General features: G+C 37.6%; 1 protein-coding gene across 1 annotated transcript in view; it reads left to right on the forward strand.

Annotated features, from left to right (window-relative positions):
* The window catches only part of RAB3GAP1 (RAB3 GTPase activating protein catalytic subunit 1), a 109,499-nt gene that overhangs the window by 23,061 nt on the left and 64,221 nt on the right, over positions 1-22,217 (forward strand). Inside the window, exons 4-5 of the mRNA XM_004423873.3 lie at positions 7,890-8,022; positions 10,777-10,855. Coding sequence (XP_004423930.1) covers positions 7,890-8,022; positions 10,777-10,855 — 212 coding nt within the window. The remainder of the gene's footprint in view (positions 1-7,889; positions 8,023-10,776; positions 10,856-22,217) is intronic.

The following is a 22,217-nucleotide window of genomic DNA, read 5'->3' on the forward strand; positions in this document are numbered from 1 at the left end:
TGTCGTCAGGTCTCTCTTCACTTTCTCCACCTTTTGTTCTCTATTCCCCTTTAGGAAACTTGAGCTGAATTGGGCTATTTGTTCCCTAAATTTGACATCCAGTTTCCTGCCCCAGACCCTTGTCTGTTCTTCCTTATCAGTCTTACCCTACCTAAAGGCTAACCGAGATCCAATTTTATGAATGAATCCATTTCTGACTCACTCAGCTGGCATTTACCCAACAGTCTCCTTAAGTTCTGACCCATATATTTTTCTCCCTGCTTACTTTGCTCTCATATGTACTATTGAATTTACGTATATATTTATATATCTATACATACATACATATATATACATGTGTGTGTATGTATATATCTGCCTTAACCTCTAATGGAAAGAACGGCCATAGTGGATCAAATTCCAGCTTTACCACTTAATGGTACGGTAACCTTGGACAGGTTTTTTTAATCTCGGAACCTTTTCCCTTCTATAAAATGGGGTTGAACATCTTCTCTTGTTCTTATTGGCTGTTGGTATATCTTCTTAAGAGAAATGTCTATTCAGATCCTTTGCCCATTTTTAAATTGGATTATTTGTATTTTTATTATTCAGTTATAAGAGTTCTTTATGTATTCTGGATACATGTCCCTTAAGAGATACATAATTGGCATATATTTTCTCCCATTCTCCATGTTGTGGAATGTATCATTGTGGGTTGTCTTTCCACTTTCTTGATGCTGTCTGTAGTTTTTGCTCTTACATTTAGACCCTTGATCCTTTTAGAGTTAATTTTTGTGTAAGGGAAGGGTCCAGTTTGCCTGTGGATATCCACTTCTCCCAGCATAGATGGCTTTTTAATATTTGTATTTCTGTAATATTGTATTTAGTATTTGTATGACTGCAGACAGTCATAAGGGTTTCTTTCATAGTGGATGAAAACTTTAATTTTTAGTTCTATACTAAGTGGTTGTCTACTCTTGCTGCACATTAGAATCACTTGGGGAGCTTTTGAAAAATTCTAACGTTTAGGGCACAACCTCAGAGATTCTGATTTAATTGGTCTATTGTGGAACCTAGTTATCAGTACATTTTTTAAGCCTCTTAGGTGATTGTTAAGTCTAATGAGGTTGAGAACCACAGCTCTCTGCTCCTCAAAAAAAGAAATGGAAAAAATCCACTGTTTTTTTATGCTTTCCTATATTTTTCTTCTTTTCAATAATGTGTTGCTTTTGTCAGTAGAAGAAAAAAATTTTTAATTAATTTGTTAAACGAGAATTTCAATTGTTAAATTGATATTTTTAAAATGGAAGATTATGTTTTTACGTGGCAGAGTGTTTAAGATGTGAAATTAGATTCTGGTAACCAGTAAATCCTAAAGATGACTTGTGTTTAGGTGTTACAGAAAATCTCTTTATTCAGGAAGGCGGTAAGACTACCTATCTGTGTTTATTAACCTGTGCATTGAGAAAATAAATTTCACCAAGAACTCAACAAGAGGACACTGATGTACATATGTCAATTCAAGTCAGAGATAATACCTTTTAGATTGGGTTGTTTGGTATTTCAGGTTGTTAGCCTAGATCACAGTGTATATATTATCCAAATATATGTAATATATGTACTATATTTGGTTAATATACTGGTATTTCCCAGCACCTTTGAGACATATGGGAGTTATTATGAATATTGAAGAAAGGTAACTCCTAAGATAGTTATTAAGCATGTAGACACTGTTAAGTTCTAGGCTGCGAAGAACAGAACGTAGTCTTTGCTCTTCACAATCTAATGGAGAAACAGATACATAAGTAAATGATTAGAATATGGTGCCATTCTAGTGATTTGAATAAGACACTGAGAAAGAATTGCTAATTTGCCTGGAGATAATCAAAGCAGATTTTCTACAGGAATTAATTTAGATTGAGTTTTGAAGAATGAATAAATAAAAGTATGCTAAGAGAAATAAAGAAGAGAAGAACAGGATAAATAGCCTATGCACAGGTGTGAACGAGAAAGCACACCTCTGGGAAAATACAAGTCATTAGGCATAATTCTAACATAGGGAAGATGGAAGGTAGCTGTGGGAGATAAAACTGGAAAGGGGTGGGGCCAGATCTGTGGGCTTTATATTTCTACCAGTGTAGGTATATGCCACTGTTAGAGGTGCTTGTGATGAGCTATTTGTGTATTATAACTTCTAATTATATTATATTTTTACATTCCTTTTTGATGTCAATTTTTGTTTTGTCATAATATTCATAATATATTGACACAGTAATGATTAATTTGTAAATAAAAATATACATACATGGAGATGTGTACTCAAAAATGTTTACTGATAGAATACATGATTAAAAATCTTTAGAGACCATTATATAGGTTATGGAAAGCCATTAAAGTATTTTAAGATTTTATTTATTTTATTTTTCCCCCCAAAGCCCCAGTGGATAGTTGTGTGTCGTAGCTGCACATCCTTCTAGTTGCTGTATGTGGGACTCGGCCTCAGGATGAACGGAGAAGTGGTGCCTCGATGCGCACCCGGGATCCGAACCCGGGCCACCAGCATCGCAGCGCGCGCACTCAACCACCAAGCCACAGGGCCGGCCCTTAAAGTATTTTAAATGGAGCCAGAACAATATGAGATTTGTATTTTAGGAAGATAATCACGTGGAAGAAGGATTACAGGGTAGAGATAAAGAGACCAGTGGAAAGCCATTAAAATAGTCTGGGCCAGATATTGTGAAGGGCTCAACTAAGAGAATGATCTTGATCTTGCTGAGGTCTTGGGCCCTCCAGAGTTCGGGCTCAGAATATATCTTAGTTACCTAAAGTTTATGGAGTAAGTTGAAAGAAAAGTGGAAAGGATTGTTGGGTACAGTTATGATGATGGATAGGACATGTTGTTCTTGCATAATTGCTTTTATATTTTTTTTTGGAAAAAGAACATTTTCTTCTCCCTACCCCTTACATTTTCCTCAGAAGTTATAATTTTACTCCCATCTCCTTATCTCTTTTTTTTAGGGTATCTTATTGATTTTTTTTCTTTGTTGGGTTATAATTTATACATTAAAATGTACAGAATTCATGTATATGGTTTAACAAATGTGTGTACCACCATCTAAATAAAAATATAGAACATTTTCATCATCTAAGAAAGATTCCTTGTTTCTCTATCCAGTCAATCCCATAGTAACCACAGTTCTTATTCCTTTCACTCGATATTAATTTTACCTGTTCTTGAGCTTCAAATAAGTGGAATCATACACTATGCACTCTTTGTGTCTGACTTTTTTGCTTAACATAATGTTTTTAAAATTCATCTGTTGCACATATCATTCCTTGTATTGTATCACAATATGTTTATCCCTTCTCCTGTTGATAGATACTTAAATCATTACCTTTTTTTGACTATTATTAATAAAGTGGCTGTGAACAATTTTGTGAACATATGCTTTGATTCTTCTTGAGTATATTCTTAGGAGTGGAATTGCTAGGTCTTATGTTCAATTTTATTAGAAACTGCCAAACTATTTCCTAAAGTGGTTGTACTGTTTTACGTTCTTAGCAATGTATGGGATTTCAAGTTGCTCCATATTTTCTCTGATACTGGCATTGTCAGATTTTTATTTTTAGTCATCTTATTGGATGTGAAGTGGTATCTCATGGTTTTAATTTGCATTTCACTGATAACTACCGATATTGAGCAGTATCTAGTAATTCATCACAGTTAACTGTGTTTATTGGTCATTCATAGCTTCTTTTGCTAAGTCTCTGTTCAAGTCTTTTGGCTCGTTTTTAAAAAAAAAATTGGATTGTTTAGGTTTAAATATTATCCTCATATGTCCTGGTTGTGAGTCCTTTGTCAGATATACAGTAGTTCCCCCTTTTCCACGGTTTTGCTTTCCACAGTTTCAGTTACTGGTATTCAACTGCAGTCTGAAAATAATAAACGGAAAATTCCAGAAATAGACAATTCACAAGTTTTAAATTGCAAGCCCTGGGCTGGCCCCGTGGCTTAGCGGTTAAGTGCACGCGCTTCGCTGCTGGCGGCCTGGGTTCGGATCCCGGGCGCGTGCTGATGCACCGCTTCTCTGGCCATGCTGAGGCCGCGTCCCACATGCAGCAACTGGAAGGATGTGCAACTATGACATACAACTATCTACTGGGGCTTTGGGGGAAAAAAAAATTAAAAAAAAAATTTGCAAGCCCTTCTGAGTAGCATGATGAAATCTCTTGCCATCCTGCCCGGGATGCTACGTTTCAAGGCCTACATCATTCACCTCACTTCATCTCATCACATAAATGTTGTATCATCTCACATCATCATAAGAAGAATGGTGGGTACAGTAAATAAGATATTTTGAGAGAGACCTCATTGATATAACTTTAATTATGGTATGATGTTAACAATTGTTCTGTTTTATTATTAGTTATTGTTGTTAATCTCTTACTGTGCTTAACTTATAAATTAAACTTCATCATAGGTATGTATATATAGGAAAAAACATAGTATATATAGGATTCATTACTATCAACGGCTTCAAGCATCCACTGGGGGTCTTGGAACATATCCCCTGCAGATAAGGGGGGACTACTGTGTGTATTTTGAGTCTTGCCTGTAGTCTATGGCTTCCCTAATTATTTTCTTAACTGTGTCCTTTGATAGGCATGTTTATTTTAATGAAGTTCATTTTCTCAATTTTTAATTTTATTGTCAGTGCCTCTTGTGTCCTCTCGAAGGAATCTTGGTCTGTCTCAAGATTGTGAAGATATTCTCCAATGTTTTCTTCCATGTGAATGTCTTTTTATTCTAGGACCATTTGTTGAAAGATCATTTTTTCCCTACTGAATCACAGTGGGTCCTCTGTTGTAAAATGAAGTATAAATGTGAATGTATTTCTGGACTGTTATGGATTTATTTGTCTTTATGCTAGTACTTTACTGTCTTAATTACTTTAGCAAAGTAAATCTTAAAATTAGGTTGTATATTTTTCATCAAAATTATTTTAGCTATTCTAGGTCCTTTGGATTTTCATATTAGTTTTAGAATCAGCTTGTCGGTTTCTACAGAATACCTGCTGGGATTTTTATTAGGATTGTGTTGAATTTGTAGATGAATCTGGGGAGAATTGAGTCTTACGACATTGTGTCTTCCAATTCATGTACATGATATATCTCTATTTAGGTCTTTAATGTCTTTCAGCAATGTTTTGAAGTATTTTTAGGTAGAGTTCTTGCTCATCTTTCATTGTTTATTCCTAGATTTATTTTTGATGCTGTAAGAGTGGTATTTTTAAAAAATTTTATTTTCCAAATGTTTACTGGTAGTATGTAAAATACAGATGGTTTTTGTATATTGACCTTGAATTCCACAACTTCATAAACTCATCAGTTAGTTTTAGTAGTTTGTAGATTCCTTTGGATATTTTATTTACATAATCAAGTCATCTGTGAATGCAGGCAGTTTTATTTCTAATCTATGTGCTTATCTCTTTTTATTGTCTGGGGCTCTCAGAGGTTATTTTTGATGAATCATTTGATTAATTTTGAACTAGAGTTGTCATTTCTGGTTCTAATCATAAGTATACACCATCTTGGAATTTGGTGTCAAATGACTGTATCATAATGGAATTGAAGGAGGGAGGTTAGAGTGATGTTTTTCAGTTGAGCTGAATTATCTTTAAAAACGTATTTTGGAGACAGAATCTGGATGCCTTCTGTTTCCTGAAGACAACAAATCCTTCTTGAGATAGCTGTTGGTAAGGTTGACAGTAGTACCCAGAATCCAGGATTAGGGTCAGGTAATGGTTTCTTTATGTTATTTAAAAAGAATATTTCAGCTTTTCTGCAAGCTTGAAAAAGGGAGTTAGTTATCTCTAATTTTCTGCACTTCTCCTCTTTCCTTAGTTTTAGCCTGAACTGCTTTATAGTGGGCATTTCTCCTAGCAAACTGAGCTCTTATGTATGTCATTGTATTATTACAGTTTGAGGCTTTTGATATGGGCCATATAAGTTTTAATTTAACACAGGTTAACCTCACTTTAAAGAAACCCAACGTATTAAAAAACCTTAGTTTTAGATATGTATCATACATGGTGATTATTCTCCTAATAAAAAGATTACTATTTGACATATTTACATAATAGGATACCTTTAGGACATTTAAAATATGGTTTAACTCAGTTCAGAATTATAAATACCTTGCCAAGAATGCGTATAAAACATTTGGGTGTTACACGTTAGGTATGGTCATAAAAACACTTTTTAAAACCTCAGTAACTCACAGAATCTTTGCTTACATATTTTCTATATAGTTTGGGACTATCCATGCTTGACAAGTTTCTAGGTTGGTATTTCTTACCTCATAGTGGTGCTATGCTGTAATGACTATACACCTCTCCGGTGGAAAGAATAGCTATGAGAGATTAGACGCCCTATGGGAAAAATCCTTTTTTATGGTTATGTTGTACAAGTAAGGGGGCTCTTTGGAACTTTATTTATTTATTTTTTGCTAAGGAAGATTTGCCGTGGGCTAACATCTGTTGCCAATCTTCCTCTTTTTGCTTGAGAAAGATTCACCCTGAGCTAACATCTGTGCCAGTCTTCCTCTATTTTGTATGTGGGTCGCCGCCACAGCATGGCTGCTGATGAGTGGTGTAGGTCCGCGCTTGGGAACCAATCTGGGCTGCTGAAGCAGAGGACGCTGAACTTAACCACTAGGCCACAGGGCTGGCCTTGGAACTTTTAATTAAAATGTTTTCCAGTCAAGAAGTTGCTGTTTAAATGAAAATATTTGAATGCCGAGGCTTGATAAAGAAGCTTGCAAAAATCTGATAAGCAAATAAGTGCTACAGATATCATGTCACTTAAATTGATTCTACAAATTGCTTTTTTATGAAGCAATTTCTGATGTCCAGTAATGTGCGCTACATAGTGATGTTATTAGATTTGAGATTTTTTTAATAAAAGTATATTTCATTGCCATGTATCTTTTGCTGATTTTTAAAATTTATGGCATTTAATCATTTTCAGTTAAAAGTAACTCGCAGAGGGCCGGCCCCATGGCTTAGCGGTTAAGTGCACGCGCTCCGCTGCTGGCGGCCCGGGTTCGGATCCCAGGCGTGCACCGACACACCGCTTCTGTGGCCATGCTGAGGCCGTGTCCCACATACAGCAACTAGAAGGATGCGCAGCTGTGACATACAACTATCTACTGGGGCTTTGGGGGGAAAAATAAATAAATAAATAAAATCTTTAAAAAAAAAAAAAGTAACTCGCAGAGATTCTGCTTAGTAGAGAGGATATTTTTGTTTTTTGCATGTGAAGAGGCACATGGGATTTACTGTATATTCATGATTTTATACAGAGATTTATGTCACAAAAATTATTTGAAAATTATAATTTTGTAAGTCACTCGATAGTATTCTTGGGGAATTTTCTTTTTAAAGGAACACTGTGACAAATCATTTATAAAATCACTTCCTCTTGGGCCGGCCCCGTGGCTTAGCGGTTAAGTGCACGTGCTCCACTGCTGGAGGCCCGGGTTTGGATCCCGAGTGCGCACTGATGCACTGCTTCTCTGGCCATGCTGAGGCCGTGTCCCACATACAGCAACTAGAAGGATGTGCAGCTATGACATACAACTATCTACTGGGGCTTTGGGGGAAAAATAAATAAATAAAAATTAAAAAAAAATAACTTCCTCTTGGTTATATATAACATATATAAAATAACTTCCTCTTCTACTTATGTATTTTTCCTTTTTCTTTCATTATGTGGAGGATAGCTATAGGATGAGACTTTTAGATTAATGGGCGGGAAAAGGAGAAAAAATCCATGTGGTTAATACACATATAATGGTAACTGTTGAATACTCGAAGGTGGATGTTTTTCCATTTTATTGTTAAATACAGGGTGTATTTACTTCTGGCACATGGGAAGAGAAATCAGATGAAATTTCCTTTGCTGACTTCAAGTTCTCAGTCACTCATCATTATCTTGTACAAGAATCCGCTGATAAAGAAGGAAAGGATGAAGTATTAGAAGGTAAGTTTTTACTACATACTTTTAAACTCTTGACTTGTATGAGTGATTATAATTTTGAATTATGAATTTAGTTTCCTTAATTAAATAGTGTCCTCCGGAGATGTTTTACATATGCACAGTTGTTTCACCACATCGGGAGTGTTATCTTTTCAGAGGAAGAATCATAGCATCATTCATCTTAAAATTAATTAAATCAGCAAATATTTATTGAGTGCCTAGTGTTGTACTAGGTACTCTGCTATGTCCAATTGAACCCAAACTTAAAAGAAATGTACATTTCAGTAGGGGATAAAATCTATAAGTAAGTAACAGTAATAGGAGATAGCGAGGGATAAGTGCCATCCCAAAGCACAGATAAAGTTCTGCTGGAGTACAGAGGAGAAAAGATAGTTTTAATTGGGAGAGATCAGAGGAGATGTTATAGAGAATTAAGCAACTAAGCTGGGTTTTGAAGGATTAAAAAGAGTTATTTATTGATTAGTCAGTGTAGTGTTTTGGATATACCCTAGACTTTGGAGACATAGCAAGTGGATTAAAATTCTGGTTTTTCTACTTACTAATTACTTGACCTTTCTAAACTTGTATTATCTCATTTATAAAATGAAGTAATGCTACCTGGAGCATTAATGGGAAGATTTAATGAGGTACTGTACATGAGCACCTATCTTAGTACCTGGCCCATGCTAGGTACTCAGTAAATGGTGCTTATAGTTGTTAATAGGTCACATCATCCAAAATCTGTATGGTGCTTATAGTTGTTTATAGGTCAAATCGTCCAAAATCTTTGTCCTGAGATATACTAGTGTGTAACAGTGAGTGAGCAAGATATTGAAAAAATAATGAATTTTGGAGCTGTCAGTCAATTACCCGTCTTCATTACTCAGAAAATAAATATGCAGAGTGTGTGTTAAAGTTTTTCTGGTCAGTTGAGGGCATTATGCTAAGTGAAGTAAGTCAGACAAAGACATATACTGTATGATCTCACTTATATATGGTTTCTAAAACAAACAAACAAAACAACCAAGCTCATAGATACAGAGAAGATTGGTAATTGCCAGAGGTGGGGGTTGGGGAGTGTATGAAGGGAGTCAAAAGGTACAAGCTTCCATTTATAAAATAAATCAGTCGTGTGGATGTAATATACAGCATGGTGAATATAGTTAATAATACTGTATTGTATATTTGAAAGTTGCTAAGAGAGTAAATGTTAAAAGTTCTCATCACAAGAAAAAAAATTTTTTTGTAATCGTATGGTGATGGATGTTAACTAGACTTTTGTGGTGATCATTTCACAGTGTATACAATAATCAAACCATGTTGTACACCTGAAACTAATATAATATTGTATGTCAGTTATACTTCAATAAAAATTGTAAAAAAGTTTTTTCTGGTCAAAACAGATTGTTATTTGTAAGTGTAGGCCTGAAATATTTGTGCCTTTTCTTGTATAGGAATAAAATTATGTTACCTTTTCTATTATATATATTCTCTTACAAACAAAACTATTAGCATCTACATTCAGATTCGTAAACTAGAACAGATAACATTGACCATGTATACACGTATGTAAGACAAGTATACAGCAAAATAATTAAACCAGAATATGAATATGTGTACTTTAGGAGTAAGGGGAAGAGGGAAATATATGCAACTGGTGGGAAGTCTGGATAATAGCCCGGAGACTTCTGGCTCCAAAATTCTGCTGATTAATAAAGGAAACTGTTGAAGGTAGAGAAATATTAAGTGCTGTTAATTTGAGGAAAGATCATACATCAAGGAAAAGCTGTTGTAATAAGGAAGCTTAGAATCAGTGTTTCTGAAATGAGCAGATGAAGGGGACTGTGGTATGAGAGAAGACAAATGGATTTAAGATAGTTAAGGCATTCTGGTTGCATGTGTGTATATATTGTGCAGTTTTAATTTGATTGTGATTGAAACTGAAACTAATGGTAGAAGTTACACATTACAAGCAAACCATCAGCTCAGTTAATTTGGAGATACACATTTAAAATTATTGTCCAAGGTCAGAAGATTTGAGCACTGATGTTTTATTTCATTGAAGTTGCTTATTGTTTTAGTTAAGTAGCACATCAAGACATTAGTGTTCTATTTATTCTTTTTGCAAATTAACAAAATATAAATTTGCTAAGCAATTATAGCTATACAGCAAAAGGAAATATTTTTATGAACAAGTATTATTCTTCGTGCTTTAAATTTATTATGCATTTATGAATGAATAATGATCATTGATGTTAGTATCTTATTATGGATAGCAATGCAAGTGCTTAAAGATATATGGGTTATAAGTGGGAAGCTGGTTAGTGGTTTTACAAGAACATTTAAGATGGCCACGGGCCAGCAAAGGCTAGCCATAGAAGATGATACGGAGTTGACACACCTCTAAGTAGAATTTTGAAGTAGAGACAAGGGCAGGCCAAGAAGAACAAATAAAACAAGGCTTTCTAGTAAGGATGAGGAATTGTTTGAGTCACGACGTAGAAGAAAGGAAAATATTGTAAACATGGGATTGATTTTTTTTTATAGGTTGGCTCTTTTTGAAGAAAAGAAATTGAGAGAGAGAGAAGAAAAAAATCTCCAAAACTTAGGGTTAGCCCTAAATATAAACCTTTAAGCAATTGCAAAGCTGCATGGACTAGCAAGACATGTTATATAATATGATTTCCTTAAATCATATTATAAAATTCTGCCTTAGAATGAACATACTAACTTTTTCATTATCAAATGTTTTTGTAGATGTTATTCCACAAGCTATGCAAGATTTGCTGTGTATGAATAATGACTTTCCTCCAAGAGCACATTGCCTGGTAAGATGGTAGGTATACGTTTTAGTCAGATAATTTTTAGTTTGTGTGTCAGGGAGGCCCCAAGACTCCCTTCAGGTTCAGTGATTTGCTAGGAGGCTGCACAGGACTCAGCATATATTTGAACTTAATACTGTAATTTATTATAGCGACAGCATGCAAAGCAAAATCAGCAAAGCAAAAACGTGTCTGAGGCAAAGTTTGGAGGAAGTGCAAGTGTTTGAGTCCGTTCCTAATGGAGTCACACAAGACCTACTTAATTCCCTTAATATGAGTATATGGTCAAGAAAGGAGACTTAGTTAAAGGAAATTTATATACTAGTTTTAAAATATTCTGTTCATGTGAGTTGGTCTTTTGATTTTTTTCTTTTTTTTTTGGTGAGGAAGATTAGCCGTGAGCTAACATCTGTTGCCAATCCTCCTCTTTTTGCTGAGGAAGATTGGCCCTGGGCTAACATCCGTGCCCATCTTCCTCTGCTTTATATGTGGGATGCCTGCCACAGCATGGTTTGATAAGCGGTGCGTAGGTCTGTGCCTGGAATCCAAACCTGCAAACCCTGGGCCCCCAAAGCAGAGCACATGTACTTAACCACTCCACCACTAGGCTGGCCCCTAGATTTTTAATATGGTGATTACATTGATTGATTTTTGGATATCTAACTAACTTTGCATTCCCAAGATAAACCCCACTTCTTTGTGGTGTAATTTGTATTTGTGCTTATATATATTGCTGGATTTGATATGTAATATTTTGTTGAGGACTTTATTGTCTATTTTCATGAGGAATGTTGGTCTTTAGTTTTCTAATACTTTGGTTTTGGTATCAAAGAAGTGCGAGCCTCATAATGTGAGTTGGGAAGTATTTTGTTCTCTTCTATTTTCTGAAAGAGAGTGTGTAAAATTGATGTTATCTTCTTTAAGTGTTTGGTAGAATTTGCCATTGAAACCAGCTGGGCCTGGAGTTCTCATTTTATTGAGGTGGTGGTCCCTTCTAGGGTCCAGGCTTTAAGCAGAAGTCTCAGTTCTAGCTTTTTGCCTCATGTACACTCATATCCCTGAGGGGCCATCGATTTAATTGGTGGCAAGTCCATGCACAGACAATGCTTGAATAAATCTAAAGGATACAGAAGGAAGCTGGTGTGTTTAGGTTACTTTGTCGGGAGATTGGTGACGTCATCGAAAAGATATGCAGCTTCCTACTCCCAGTTCCTCATAAACAAGGGCACAGTTTGAATGGTAACATCTGAGTGATACTGCTTCTGGAAGCATAGTTTCCAGAGCTCACCTTATTTATATTTATTATGAGGCTGGGGTATTCTTGCACACAGCCTAGTCTGGATACATGCCAGAGACCACCTGCCGTGGGCTGGGTATACTTTATCAATCTCAGAGTTATATAATTCACATTATTACTGCTAGGCTAAAATACATGGTATTTTCAGACATAAACTTTTCTTCTGTCGTTCTCAGTCTCTAGTCTGTCAAAGCATGGTCAGTTTTGCAGACATCTCTGCAAGTCATACTTACAGGCTTTTAGCAGCTAGAGGTTTACCCTGTAAAATCCCAGTCCCCAGTCCCTAGCTGTTAGAGCCTGTATCCAGAGTTTATAATCCCCTGAGTTTCTTCAGAGTCACCTCGCATGCTTGCTTCTGCCTTTCAGTTTCCTCTTTGTTTCTGTCACCCAGGAATCTTTTTGTGTGTGTGTGAGGAAGATCAGCCCTGAGTTACATCTGTTGCCAATCCTCCTCTTTTTGCTGAGGAAGGTCAGCCCTGAGCTAACATGCCTGCCCATCTTTCTCTACTTTATATGGGATGCTGCCACAGCATGACTTGACAAGCGCTGTGTTGGTGTGCGTCCAGGATCCAAACCTGTGAATTCTGGGCCGCTGAAGCGGAGTGCATGTGCTTAACCGCTTGTGCCACTGGGCCAGCCCCAGGAATCTTCTTTTTATTCTTTCAAGTTCAGCTATGTATTTTAAAAACGTTGTATTTTATCAGGTATTTTGGTGTGTTTTGGGGGAAGAACGAATCCGTGTCATGTCAACCTGCCATATCACTTTCATTTTTTTTTATTTGATCTTTCTTTTTTTTTCTTTATTGTGAAATTTTTGTTGTACATTGTTGTTTATCAGTCACCATATAAATGCATCCCTTCATCCCTTGTGCCCACCCCTCGCCCCCTTGCCCCTGGTAACCACTAAACAGTTCTTTCTGCTGTGTGTTGGTTTATCTTCCACTTATGAGTGAAAACATGCACTGTTTGTCTTTCTTTTTCTGGCTTATTTCGCTTAACATAATACCCACCAGGTCCATCCATGTTGTTGGAAATGGGATGATTCTGTCTTTTTTTATGGCTGAGTAGTATTCTGTTGTATATCTATACCACATCTTCTTTACCCACTCATCAGTCAAGGGACACTTGGGTTGCTTCCAGGTCTTGGCTGTAGTGAATAATGCTGCAATGAACATAAGGGTGCATAAGCCTCTTTGGATTGTTGATTTCAGGTTCATTGGGTAGATACCCGGTAGTGGGATAGCTGGATCATAAGGTATTTCTATATTTAATTTTTTGAGGAATCTCCATATTGTTTTCCATAGAGGCTGCACCAATTTGCATTCCCACCAGCTGTGAATTAGGGTTCCCGTTTCTCCACAGCCTCTCCAGCATTTGTTGTTTTTTTGTTGGTGATTATAGCCATTCTAACGGGTGTAAGATGATATCTTAGTGTGGTTTTGATTTGCATTTCCCTGATGATTAGTGATGTTCAACATCTTTTCATATGCCTGTTGGCCATCTGTATAGCTTCTTTGGAGAAGTGTCTGTTCATTTCCTCTGCCCATTTTTTGATCAGGTTGTTTGTATTTTTTGTTGTTGAGTTGTATGTGTTCTCTGTATATTTTGAAGATTAACCTCTTGTTGGATATATGGTTTGCAAATGTTTTTTCCCAGTTGGTTGGTTGCCTATTCATTTTGATCCTAGTTTCATTTGCCTTGTGGAAGCTCTTTAATCTGATGAAGTCCCACTTGTTTATTTTTTCTTTTGTTTCCCTTGTCCGAGTAGACATGGAATTTGAACAGATCCCCTTATGACTGATGACAAATAGTGTACTGCCTATGTTTTCCTGTAGGAATTTTATAGTTTCAGGTCTCACCTTCAGGTCTTTGATCCATTTTGAGTTAATTTTTGTGTGTGGTGAAAGAAGATGGTCTGCTTTCATTCTTTTGCAAGTGGCTGTCCAGTTTTCTCAGCACCATTTATTGAAGAGACTTTCCTTTCTCCATTGTATGTTCTTAGCTCCTTGTTGAAGATTAGCTACGCATAGATGTGAGGTTTTATTTCTGGGCTTTCAATTCTGTTCCATTGATCTGTGTGTCTGTTTTTGTACCAGTACCATGCTGTTTTGATTACTGTCACTTTGTAGTATGTTTTGAAGTCAGGGATTGTGATGCCTCCCGCTTTGTTCTTTTTTCTCAAGGTTGCTTTAGTTATTTGGGGTCTTTTGTTGCCCCATATGAATTTTAGTATTCTTTGTTCTATTTCCATGAATAATGTCCTTGGGATTCTGATTGGGATTGCATCGACTCTGTAGATTGCTTTAGGTAGTATGGACGTTTTAACTATGTTTATTCTTCGAATCCATGTGCATGGAATATTTTTCCATTTCTTTATGTCATCATTGATTTCACTCAATAATGTCTTATCGTTTTCATTGTATGGGTCTGTCACTTTCTTTGTTAAATTTATTCCTAGATATTTTATTCTTTTTGTTGTAATTATAAATGGGATTGTCTTCTTGAGTTCTCTTTCTATTAGTTCATTGTTGGCATATAGAAATGAAACTGATTTCTGTAAGTTGATTTTGTACTCTTCAACTTTGCCATAGTTGTTGATTATTTCAAATAGTTTTCCAATGGATTCTTTAGGGTTTTCTATATATAAGATCATGTCATCTGCAAACAGCGAGAGTTTCACTTCTTTGTTGCCTATTTTTATTCCTTTTATTCCTTTTTCTTGCCTAATTGCTTTGGCCAAAACCTCCAGTACTATGTTGAATAAGAGTGATGAGAGTGGGCACACTTGTTTTGTTCCTGTTCTCAGAGGGGTGGCTTTCAGTTTTTCCCCATTGAGTATGATGTTGGCTGTGTGTTTGTCATATATGGCCTTTATTATGTTGAAGTACTTTGCTGCTATACCATTTTATTGAGAGTTTTATCATAAATGGATGTTGGATCTTGTCAAATGCTTTCTCTGTGTCTATTGAGATGATCATGTGGTTTTTATTCCTCATTTTGTTAATGTGGTATATCACATTGATTTGTGGATGTTGAACCATCCCTGTGTCCTTGGTATAAATTCCACTTGATCATGGTGTATGATCCTTTTAATATATTGCTGTATCTGGTTTGCCAGATTTTGTTGAGGCTTTTTGCATCTATGTTCATGAGGAATATTGGTCTGTAGTTTTCCTTCTTGGTATTGTCCTTGTCTGGCTTTGGTATCAGGGTGATGTTGACCTCATAGAATGTGTTGGGAAGTGTTCCATGTTCCTCTATTTTTTGGAATAGTTTGAGAAAGATGGGTATTAAATCTTTGAATGTTTGGTAAAATTCTCCAGAGAAGCTATCTGGTTCTGGACTTGATTTTTGGGGAGGTTTTTGGTTACTGTTTCAATCTCTTTACTTGTGATTGGTCTATTCAGGTTCTCTATTTCTTGATTCAGTTTTGGGAGGTTGTATGAGTCTAAGAATTTATCGGTTTCTTCTAGATTTTTTTTTTTTTTTGTGAAGAAGATCAGCCCTGAGCTAACATGCATGCTAATCCTCCTCTTTTTGCTGAGGAGGACCGGCTCTGAGCTAACATCTGTTGCCAATCCTCCTCCTTTTTTTTCCCCCAAACTCCCAGTAGATAGTTGTATGACATAGTTGCACGTCCTTCTAGTTGCACGTCCTTCTAGTTGCTGTATGTGGGATGCGGCCTCAGCATGGCCAGAGAAGTGGTGCGTCAGTGCGCGCCTGGGATCTGAACCCAGGCCGCCAGTAGCGGAGCGCGTACACTTAACCACTAAGCCACGGGGCCGGCCCTGTTTCTTCTAGATTGTCCCATCTATTGGCGTATGGTTTTTCGTAGTATTCTCTTATAATCCTTTGTATTTCTGTGGTATCCATTGTAATTTCTCCTTTTTCATTTCTAATTTCATTTATTTGAGCCTTCTCTCTTTTTTCCTTGGTGAGTCTGGCTAAGGGTTTGTCAATTTCATTTATCTTCTCAAAGAACCAGCTGTTTGTTTCGTGGATCCCTTCTGCTGTTTTTTTGGTTTCGATTTCATTTATTTCTGCTCTGATTTTATTATTTCCCTCCTTCTGCTGACTTTGGGCTTTGTTTGTTCTTCTTTTTCTAATTCTGTTAGACATAGTTTGAGGCTGCTTATTTGGGCTTTTTCTTGTTTGTTAAAGTGGGCCTGTATTGCTATGAGTTTCCCTCTCAGGACCGCTTTTGCTGCATCCCATATGAGTTGGTGTGGTGTATTTTCATTTTCATTTGTCTCCAGATATGATCTGATTTCTCCTTTAATTTCATCAATGATCCATTAGTTGTTCAGTAGCATGTTGTTTAGTCTCTACATCTTTGTCGTTTTCCTGGTTTTTTTCTTGTAGTTGATTTCTACCTTCACGGCATTATGGTTTGAAAAGATGCTTTTTATGATTTCAATCTTCTTAAATTTATAGAGGCATACCTTGTTTCCCAACATATGGTCTATCCTTGAGAATATTCCATGCACACTTGAGAAGAATGTGTAATCAGCTGTGTCTGGATGGAGTGTTCTCTATGTATCTGTTAAGTCCGTTTTGTCAGATTTTTCATTTAAGTCCATTATTTCCTTGTTGACTTTCTGTCTGGATGATCTATCCATTGATCCAAGATGGGGGGTTAAGATCCCCTACTATTATTCTGTTGTTGTTAATATCTCCTTTTGGGTTTGTTAATAGTTGATTTATGTATTTTGGTGCTCCTGTGTTGTGTGCATATATATTTATAAGTGATATGTCTTCTTGGTGGAGTGTCTCTTTTATCATTATATATTGCCCCTCTTTGTCTCGCATTACCTGTTTTACCTTGAAGTCTCCTTTGTCCGATATAAATATGGCAACATCTGCTTTCTTTTGTTTGCCGTTAGCTTGGACTATTGTCTTCCATCCTTTCACTCTGAGCCTGTGTTTATCTTTAGAGTTGAGATGTGTTTCCTGGAGGCAGCATATTGTTGGGTCTTGTTTTTTAATCCATCCCACCACTCTGTGTCTTTTGATTGGAGAGTTCAGTCCATTTACATTTAGGGTAATTATTGATATATGAGGGCTTAGTGTTGCTATTTTATCACCCATTTTCTGGTTCTTTTGCTTTTCGTCCCTTGTTTCAGAGTACCAATTCAGTTTGGTAGTTCTGTATCTCTTCGTTTTCTCTTTATTTATCATGTGTGACTCTGTTCTGATTATTTGGTTAGTGGTTACCATGAGGTTTGTATAAAAAATCTCGTGGATGTGATAGTCCATGTTCTGATGGCCTCTTATTCCCTTAGACTAAGTCAATTGAATCCTTTCCTTTTCTCCTTCTAAGTTATTGTTGTCACGACTTATTCCCTCCTCTGTTGTGAGTTTGTGTTTAAAGTGATGAGGTTATATTTGTTTTTGGTGATTTCCTTCCCTTCATCTTTGGTTTTATAATTGTTTGCTAATCTATTCTGATAGAGAGCTGCAATTTTTCTGGTTTTGTCGACCTCTTTTCCTCCTTGTTCAAAACTTTGTATCCCCTTTCTCTTTTTTTCCTCAGGCATGAGGGCCTTCTTGAGCACTTCTTGTAGTGGGGGTCTTGTGGCAATGAACTCCCTTAGGTTTTCTTTATCAGGGATTATTATTTCTCCATCATATCTGAAGGATATTTTCGCTGGATAGAGTATTCTTTCCTGAAAGTTTTTGTCTCTCAGAATTTTGAATATGTCGTTCCATTGTCTCCTAGCCTGTAAAGTTTCTGTTGAGAAATCAGCTGAGAGCCTGATAGGAATTCCTTTGTACTTTTTTTTTTTGGTCCAGCTGCCCTTAATATTTTTTCTTTGTCATTGACTTTTGCCAGCTTTACTATCATATGCCTTGGAGAAGGTCTTTTCAGGTTGATGTATTTAGGAGATCTGTTGATTTCGTTCACTGGTATATCCAGCTCTTTCCCCAGATTTGGGAAGTTCTCAGCTATTATTTCTTTGAACAAGTTCTCTGCTCCTTTTTCCCTCTCTCCTCCCTCTGGAACACCTATAATCCTTATGTTGGATTTCCTAATGGAGTCGGATATTTCTCGGAGAGTTTCTTCATTTCTTTTCAGTCTTAGTTCTCTTTCCTCCTCCATCTGGAGCATTTCTGCATTGCTGTCCTCAATATTGCTAATTCTTTCCTCCATATTGTCAGCTCTGATGCTTAAGGCTTCCAGATTTGTCTTTATCTCTTCTATTGTGCTTTTCACCTCTAAGATTTCTGATTGGTTTTTCTGTATAGTTTCAGTCTCTTTTGTGAAAAAATTCCTGATTTCATTGCGTTATCTATCTGTATTTTCTTGTATTTCATTGAGCTTTTTTATGATAGACATTTTGAATTCTCTGTCATTGAGGTTGTACATCTCTGTGCTTTCAGGGTTGATTTATGGGTGCTTGTCATTTTCCTTTTGGTCTGGGTATTTAATTTATTTTTGCCTAGTGCCTGTTGGTGTTGGCTTATTTTCCCTCATATTGAAAATATCTGGTCTCAGTTTCCTCTTGCCACCACTGGGTGGGGGTCAGAAGCTGTGTATTCGGTGCCCACCTCGATCCACGGGTGCTCTGGTTGGCCTGCAGCTGAGCTGAAGCGTGGCTGAGTGGAGGCTGCTGGAGCACAGGAACGGCTGGAGCTGGAGCGTGGGAACAGCTGGGACTGGAGCTCAGCTAGCCCGAAGCAGCTGCGGCTCAGGCACGGTGAGCCGAAGAAGCCGGAACTAGAGCATGGCTGAGCTTCAGTGTGGCTGAGCGGAAGCAGCTGGAGTGCCGGAACAGCTAGAACTGGAGTGTGGCTGGGCTGAAGTAGCTGGCAGCAAATCAGCTGAAGGCTGAGCGTGGCCAAGCTGAAGCAGCTGGCACCAGGGCATGGTTGAGCCGATGGAGCTGGGGGTGGGGCACAGTCAAGCGGATGCAGCTGTGGCTGGGGCGTGGTTGAGCTGATGCAGCTGGGGCCATGGCATGGGTGAACCGGAGCCGCTGGGGCCAAGGTGCTGGGGAGCTGGAGCCGCTGGGGCGCCACCACTGCTAGTGCCAGGGCTCTGGGGAGCCGCTGCCTCTGGGGCTGGGGCGTGGGCATGCCACCGCTGCTGGCACTGGGGCCAGAGCCGAGCTGAAGTGCTGCTGAGCTGAGGCTGCAGGGCATCTGTGCTGAAGCGCCGGGCAGGCGGGTTGTGGTGGTGGGGAGCTTACTTTCCCCTCCCCGATCCCAGAGGTTTCTCACTTCGCTGTCACTCTGCTCTCTTGTAGGGCTAGCTTGTCAAAAGTACCTTCGCCACAGTTGTGCTCCCTCCGTAGGGGTATTCCCCACAGGCTGTGAGGGATCTTGGAGAGTGCGTTTTCCCATGGAGGGCCGCCCCTTCCCCCGCCTCAGAGCCGTGTGGTCTCAGTCTCAGGGTCGCAGAGCTTGGGGAAGGAAGGGAGCTCTTTTTACCTCTTTCCACTTCCTCTGGGGCTTCCAGCACCTCAGCTTTCAGGTGTATGGTGGCGTGGGTGCCTCACACGTCGCTTGTGTTGTGTGAATAACTTCTCTTGGAATATGAATGTCCTTTTTGTTATGTCTTAGAGGTGGAGAGTTCAGTGGGGGAAGCTCACTCCGCCATGATGCTGATGTCCTATTTGATCTTAAAGATCAGAAGGCCAACAACCAAATTTATGAGAATTATTCGAAAATTAGGTATATTAAAAGTAGATGTATTTTCTTTTATTAAGCAAACATTTTTAACATTTACTGAGATAACCAAGGATAAACATGATCCCTGCCTCAGTAAGCTTTGGGATTAGTAGGGGGACAGATGAGGGAACAGATGGCAACACTGTTGATAAATGCTGTCAGAGAGGGCACCCCAGGGCTTGATGCAGACTCATAGGAGGTGCCCCTTTTTCAGACAGATTAAGTCAGGAAAGTGTTTCCAGGATAGGTGACACTATGCCTGAAGCCTAAAAGACAAGTGATAATAAGCCAGGTGAAGTTAGGTAAAAAGATATTCAAGGCAGAAGAAGAGTATTCCTAGAGGTGATGATGTTTAAAACAAGAATTTGAAATCTGCAAGTAGTTTGGTAAGCCTGGAGTATAGCAGCAGACAGTTGAGAATGGCAAAAGATGAGAAGGTATCTGTGTATTTTAGGCTTAATCTGAACTGGGCATCTTAAAAAGATTTCATAATGTTCTCATAGTTCTGTTTTTTTAATAGATTTTTTTATTGTAATTGTTAAAAATTAAACTTTTTACAGTTTTCACAGTTTTCAAGGCGATGAATTACTCGCCATGCTTCTTAGCAACTGAAGAATAACATACCAAGAAGTTTTCACCTATAAACATTTCCTTTTTTTAAATTAAAGTGAATACTAAAGCAATGACATTGAAAATTTGAAAACTATTATCTAAAATATTCATTTATACATATAAAAACTAGCATAGATTGACCCTATCAGAATGAAATAAAATTAATACATGATTAACTTACATTTTCAAATCAAGCTTTAGAAAATAGAGTTTTGACATTCATGTCAAATACTCAATTTTGATAGTTAAGTTTATCAATCTATATCTATTTTGATATCTTGTAGGTTCAGTTTGACTTTTTAAAGAGTATTTTATAAAACTGGTCTTTAAAAGGCATATGGCATGATCAGTTTTTATGTTCTAGGTAAGGTAATTGATCTTAATGATGTGGTTTGTTGGATGCTTATCTCCACCTCCTTATATGTCTGTTCTTTAATACCTTCTAATGGCTAGTTCCTGAACCTATCGTTAGAGATTTATTCCCTTGATTAATTGTTATTCCTTGTAATAAAATAAATAGCCTTGGAAATGACACAGACATTAGCCTTACCAGACATTTATGCCCACGTGTAAATTCATGAGATCCTTCCTGAGCAGAAGTTTTAATAAGAAGGTGTGGTAGGCAGGATAATGAGCCTCTCTACTTCCTAAAGATACCCACATCCTAAAACCTGTGAAGATAGGTTACCGTAGCAAGAAGGAATCAAGGGAGCAGATGGAATTAGGCTTTCTAATCAACTGACCTTAAGATAGAGAGATTTACCCTGGATTATCTGGGTTGGCCCAGTGTAATCACAAGAGTCCTTAAAAGTGGAAGAAAGAGGCAGAAGAGAGTCAGTGTCAGAGTGATGTGATGTGAGAAGAACTTGGCCCACTGTTGCTGGATTTGAAGATGGAATGTGGCGAAGAGCCAAGGAATGAGGGTAGCCTCTAGAAACTGGGGAAGGCAAGGAATGTATTCTTCCTTGGAGCCCCCAAAAAGAACACAGCCTTGCTGACAACTTGATTTTAGCCTGGCAAGACTTGTGTCAGATTTCTGACCTATAGAACTATAAGATAATAAATTTTGTGTGTTTTAAGCCACCAAGTTTGTGGTAATTTGTTAAAGCAGCAATATGAAAATAATACAGAAAGTGAGAGCATAAATGCTACATGCCTGGGGAGGCTCTACTGAAATTGGAAAAGTACACTGCAAGTACAGCTGGATTTAACTGAGGACACATTTTGTCTCTATGGTTTTGCCTTTGTCTAGCCTATTCTTTGGGCCTTTCAGCTTCAATCATACTTTATTGGTCATCACAACAGAATAGCAGCAACAACATAAGTAACAGTTTACAAACAATCTTGTAAACTGTGTAGTTGAATAATTATGATGGCTTTAAAAAATATTTAATGTATTTTTTTGCTGGTCATATAAAGAGATAACATGTAAACAGGCCTGATACTTTTAAGAGAATGGTATTATAGCCCTAAGGACCTGTAAAATGTTCTTATTCTTTCAAAAGCAAATGTTCAGATGACTTCTGGTAATGGCAACATGAAGTAGTTGGCAATTCTCCTCTGCAAAAAACAAAAGGTATGAAACTGGAAAAAATTTCAAAACGATTTTAGGGCACTGGAAATTAACCAGAGGCAGACACCACATTGAGAAGCATTTATTCTTGAAAAACTGCTCGAGTTTCAGGTAAGAATAGGGGGAGCCTCTGGCCCTTTTGCCTATGGCTGTTTCTGTTACTGCCCCTCTCCTCCCCAGTCTTTGCTGGTGAGAACTGTAACTTTCCAGTCTAGGCTGGCCA

The sequence above is a fragment of the Ceratotherium simum genome, chromosome 9 (assembly GCF_057802395.1).
Source record: "Ceratotherium simum simum isolate JZ-2026a chromosome 9, ASM5780239v1, whole genome shotgun sequence".
In the NCBI taxonomy this organism is placed as follows: Eukaryota; Metazoa; Chordata; class Mammalia; order Perissodactyla; family Rhinocerotidae; genus Ceratotherium; species Ceratotherium simum.